Raw genomic sequence first — 4,466 nt, 5'->3', positions numbered from 1 at the left:
GTCCGATCGAAAATAACGGTCACCTGCCAAGCATTAAATGCTCCAATGGCAAAGCTCTTATTCTTTTCTTGGTGCATTAAAATCTCCATTTACATATTCTTTAGTGCACCTTTGTGATTCATCCTAGCCTTGAGTTGTATTTGAGCCATTGTTGAGCTAGGTTGAGAGACTTAAACTTATTATTTGAGTGATAAAGTCTTCAAGTGAGTTGAGACTTAAAGAGATTGTGCAATACCTCATTGGAGTCAGGATCCAAGTGTAAAGGTGATTAGAAGCTTGGTTGAAGCTTCAAGTTAGTGGAACCCTCACTCAATTAGGAGCTTGAAGTGAGTGGACAAAAGGCAAGGAAGTGTCGAACCACTATAAAATCTGAGTTTGATTTACCTAACTTTATCTCCTTATATTTGCTCATCTTGTGCTTAAATTTGTTGTATTTAAATTTTTTTTTAAATCCCAATTCATTCCCCCCCACCCCTCTTGGGTGTTTTCTCTTTTAAGATTAGCCTTTATTTTCTCAAATTTTATATATGAAGTACACTAACTCATAAAATTATATTAATTGTAATTAAGTGTACTTATACCAAACCTTTGAGAGTATGAGTGAAATTAATCTTTCTCAAAATCTATTTCATACTCATAATTTTAATTTTTGTCTAATTGCAACCAAACTAATTTATTTTTCTTTAAGTTAACTACTTTAAAAATCTGTTTTCAAAAAGGTTTCCTACTTAATTCTTAAAAAATATGGAAATCTAAACTAATATTTATAAATTTTACTATTGACATTATTGATTTGTTCATAAAAACGATATTTTTATTTTAAATATTATTTAGAAGAATTTTTTTATTGGATTAATTTTTTAAAATTATCAAAATCAATAAGACTTATATTTAATAATTTCATAAAATTTTAAAATTTGTTTCACTAAAATTTTTTGGTACTTCTATTATTTGAAAAAACATGTTTGATTTATTGGTCAAATATTTTCATTCAATTTTTTTTTTAAAAAAATCTTTCTCCTTTAAGTGTTGTTTATTGATCAAATTTAATTTTCAGTCTTTGTTCATGGAAATTCAACTCCAACACCAATCAATGAGTCATGAAAGGATGGTTAGTTTTAAAAGTTTGAAAAGTAAAAGTAACCTTTGTCCCAAGTTCTTTACTTCAATATTGTAAAATGGTATCCTTAAGTCCTTCCCTTGTTTGTTTTGGATCATGTTCCCTTTCTCACTTCTCAAAATGCGTCCCATTTGGTGGGTCACATCCATAGATACCAATTAAGATAATTAGTGGCTCTAGACATTCTTTCTCATTGAATGAAAACATTACTTGCGACATGAAAGATCTCTCTTGTAAAACAATAATCTCCAATAATAGTTAGTAAAGAATCTCGAGCAACCTGTAAGTTGGATAAAATTAGTACTTCTGTAATGACCAATTGACATCATGAAAATATAGTCCTGTTGTGAGCCAACACTTATGATTTTAAAACATATTTAAAAGTTGAGAGTCGGGAACTTCTTCCCTTATCCATATAAAATAATTATGAATTCATCATCAAAATGTAGTATGAAGAGGATTCTTTACTTATAACAGAAGGATGCATATATCAATCCTCCATAAAAGTGTAAAAGTCTAATGAGGATTCTTTGCTTAAAAGAAATATGTATAAAAGAATAAAGAGTTTTCCTTTATTTGAACTTAATTTTTCGTTTCCTATTTTGATATTTTCCCATCCTTCAAACACAAATATTCTTTCTTCGTAGAGAAAAAAACACATAATATACAAAACATATGTATGAGAAATTGAGATTTGAAACCATAAACCCCCGCACTTTTACCAAATACCTCTAACCTAAATTAAATTAAATATAAAATAGTTAAAAATAATTATATTCAATTAAAATATAAATCTTACTTAAAACCCATTTAAAATCACAGTGCTTAATTAATAAATAAATGTCTAAAACTTTATGTAAATGTCAATCTTTATAGTTTTCTTCATATTCTATCTTTTTTTTAGTATTAAGCTAGTATCTATTTTGTTATTTGGAATCCAGGAGTAAGCATAGTTTCTTTAAAATTGATTTTTAGCTATATTTCTTTTTTTCTTTTTCTTTTTTCATTTTTAAATTTTACTTTTGTTCACAGATGTTTATTCTTATCCCTTTCCTTCAAACACATTAAATTTCTTCCCTAAAAAAGGAAGGCCTATAATAAATAATATATATGTCAGGCTGACAGAGGCAGTATTTAATATGTCAAAAAATCCTATGTCCTGCTCCATGCAAGTTTATTAGTACAGTGCCGGAAAGCAAATGCAGTGTGTTACCAAGAAATGCTAAAATAATGTACTCTCCCTCATGACAAAATTAAAACAGGATTTGTATGTTGTCTTCTTCTCTTACATTTGCAGCTGAAAAGCTACATTTGGTACATGATCTTAAAAGCAATTTTTTATTTTTATAATAAAATAACAAGAAAATACATTTGGAAAACACGTTTTTGAGCATTGTTTTGAAAACAAAGAATTTTTCATAAATATATTTTAATTATTTTTATTTATTTTTAGGGACTAATTTTAAAAATAATAATACAAAAGTATTTAAAATAAAGTACTACGTATAAATTAAAAATTATTTTTAAAAATAATTGAAAATATATAAAACAAGTTTAAAACATTTTAACTTTTTAAACAAATTTTTATTTTAGAAAATATTAAACAACTATTTTTAAAAATTGTTTCTAAACACTCTATCTTAGAGAACTGTTTTCGAAAATGTTATCAAACGGTACCCTTAAAATGGGTATATATATAACTCAAACTTGCTGCAAGCTTGCTGCAAGTACATCTCATGTTTTATAACATGAAATTACTTTAATTACATTGGAATTATTCAATGGGCTTCCTTTTTATACGCTGCGGCTTCAAAATTTGGAATCAAGGAATGGTACACGCTTCCTTAAATTCAAATAAAGAAAAAAAAAAAAAAAAAACCTTGCCACTCTGCTTTCACTTGCCTGTAACTCTTGAATAATGTCCCGTAAAGAAAATCTACAAACTTGATAAAAATGTAAGGCAAGTTTTTAAAAACTAGCCTCATCTCCGTGGGTCGATCAGTGGAGAATCTCAAGCGCCCTGTGAGGTGGGGAAAACTAGCTCTTCATCTTCAAAATATAAAGAGGATTATTCTTTGCTAATGGCCGAAGGAATGCATATTCGTCAAACCCCATTGAATTCTTTGCTTAAGCACAGAGGTATATACAAAAGAACAAAGAGCTTTCCTTTCTTTCAACCTAATTTTCTTTTCCCTGTTGTTCGTTCTTTTCCCATCCTTCAAACACAAGAATATTCTTTCTTCACAGAGAAAAAAAAATCAAAGAGATACACAACATGACTATGGAAGACTCAGATTTGAGACCATAAACACCCATATTTTTAGCAAATACATCCAATTGCCTCACCATCACTTTGAATATCATCAACAAAATGTCTGCTGATCATTTGCAGTTCTTGAAGAACAAGTTCTTTCTGGACTTGGAAGACGCGGAGCAGGAACACACCGGGGAAAATGAGATCCCCCTTCTCTCTCACTTTCTACAGATTAGAGATGTGCTGAAAGCAAAGGGCATCACTGTATCCACACCCATCAGATTGAAGAATTGTCTATACAACGCAATCAGCGCATTAGAAGAGTGCGTGGTGTTGTCGGAGAAGCGTGAACCCCGAAAGAAGAAGGATGGTCCGATGCATGGATACACTCTGGCGGAGCATTGGCTGATATGCAAAACCAGAAGGTTGTTGGTTCCAACAACGAGAAAGCTAACAGCTGCAGCTGATGCGGTTATTCCTGGTATGACCGATATGGCCGCAAGTTCATCCTCCACCTCCTTACCACTTATTCCAAGACCAAACTCCGAGGATTTTTATCCTTGGAGTTTTCGAGGTTTTGATGAACAAATAACCACAATTTTAGATCGACTTGAGAATACAGGGGATGGGTTTCAGGAAATCGGAATCGTGGGGATCGGGGGATCGGGTAAAACCACTCTCGCGCAATTTGTTTTTGTTAATCAGAATATGATGGATGCCTTCCATTACAGAATTTGGATTTGCTTATTCCCCGAACTGAGTGGGGATGTATGTTGTAAACTCTAAGCACAAAGCAGTTCACAAAAATATCTGAATGAATGTACTAATTCAAAAGAAGCTGTTGGCTTATATAAGCCTTACAAAGAGATAAAAGTGGAAACAAACAACCCACGTTAAACAACCCAAACAAACTGATCCTAATGGCTAAGGAAATGGTCAAACTCTACCTACATGTCCTAAATAATAGGATTTATTTAACTACCCCAACAATTCCTCCCCTAAACTGACTGCAGTAAAGCTTTCAGTTTACTCGTGGTACCACACACACACCCATTGACTCACGCAGCTTCAGGAACACATCCAGCTTAAGTG

General features: G+C 31.5%; 1 protein-coding gene across 1 annotated transcript in view; it reads left to right on the top strand.

The window, feature by feature from the left end:
• Window positions 1–3,491: 3,491 nt before the first annotated feature.
• Window positions 3,492–4,466, top strand: part of LOC117911031 (probable disease resistance protein At1g59620) — a 1,251-nt gene continuing 276 nt past the window's right edge. Inside the window, exon 1 of the mRNA XM_034825196.1 lies at window positions 3,492–4,142. Within this exon, the coding sequence (XP_034681087.1) occupies window positions 3,492–4,142 (651 nt within the window). The remainder of the gene's footprint in view (window positions 4,143–4,466) is intronic.

Source organism: Vitis riparia, chromosome 3 (assembly GCF_004353265.1).
Source record: "Vitis riparia cultivar Riparia Gloire de Montpellier isolate 1030 chromosome 3, EGFV_Vit.rip_1.0, whole genome shotgun sequence".
In the NCBI taxonomy this organism is placed as follows: Eukaryota; Viridiplantae; Streptophyta; class Magnoliopsida; order Vitales; family Vitaceae; genus Vitis; species Vitis riparia.
This window is presented reverse-complemented; position numbering and strand designations above follow the sequence as displayed.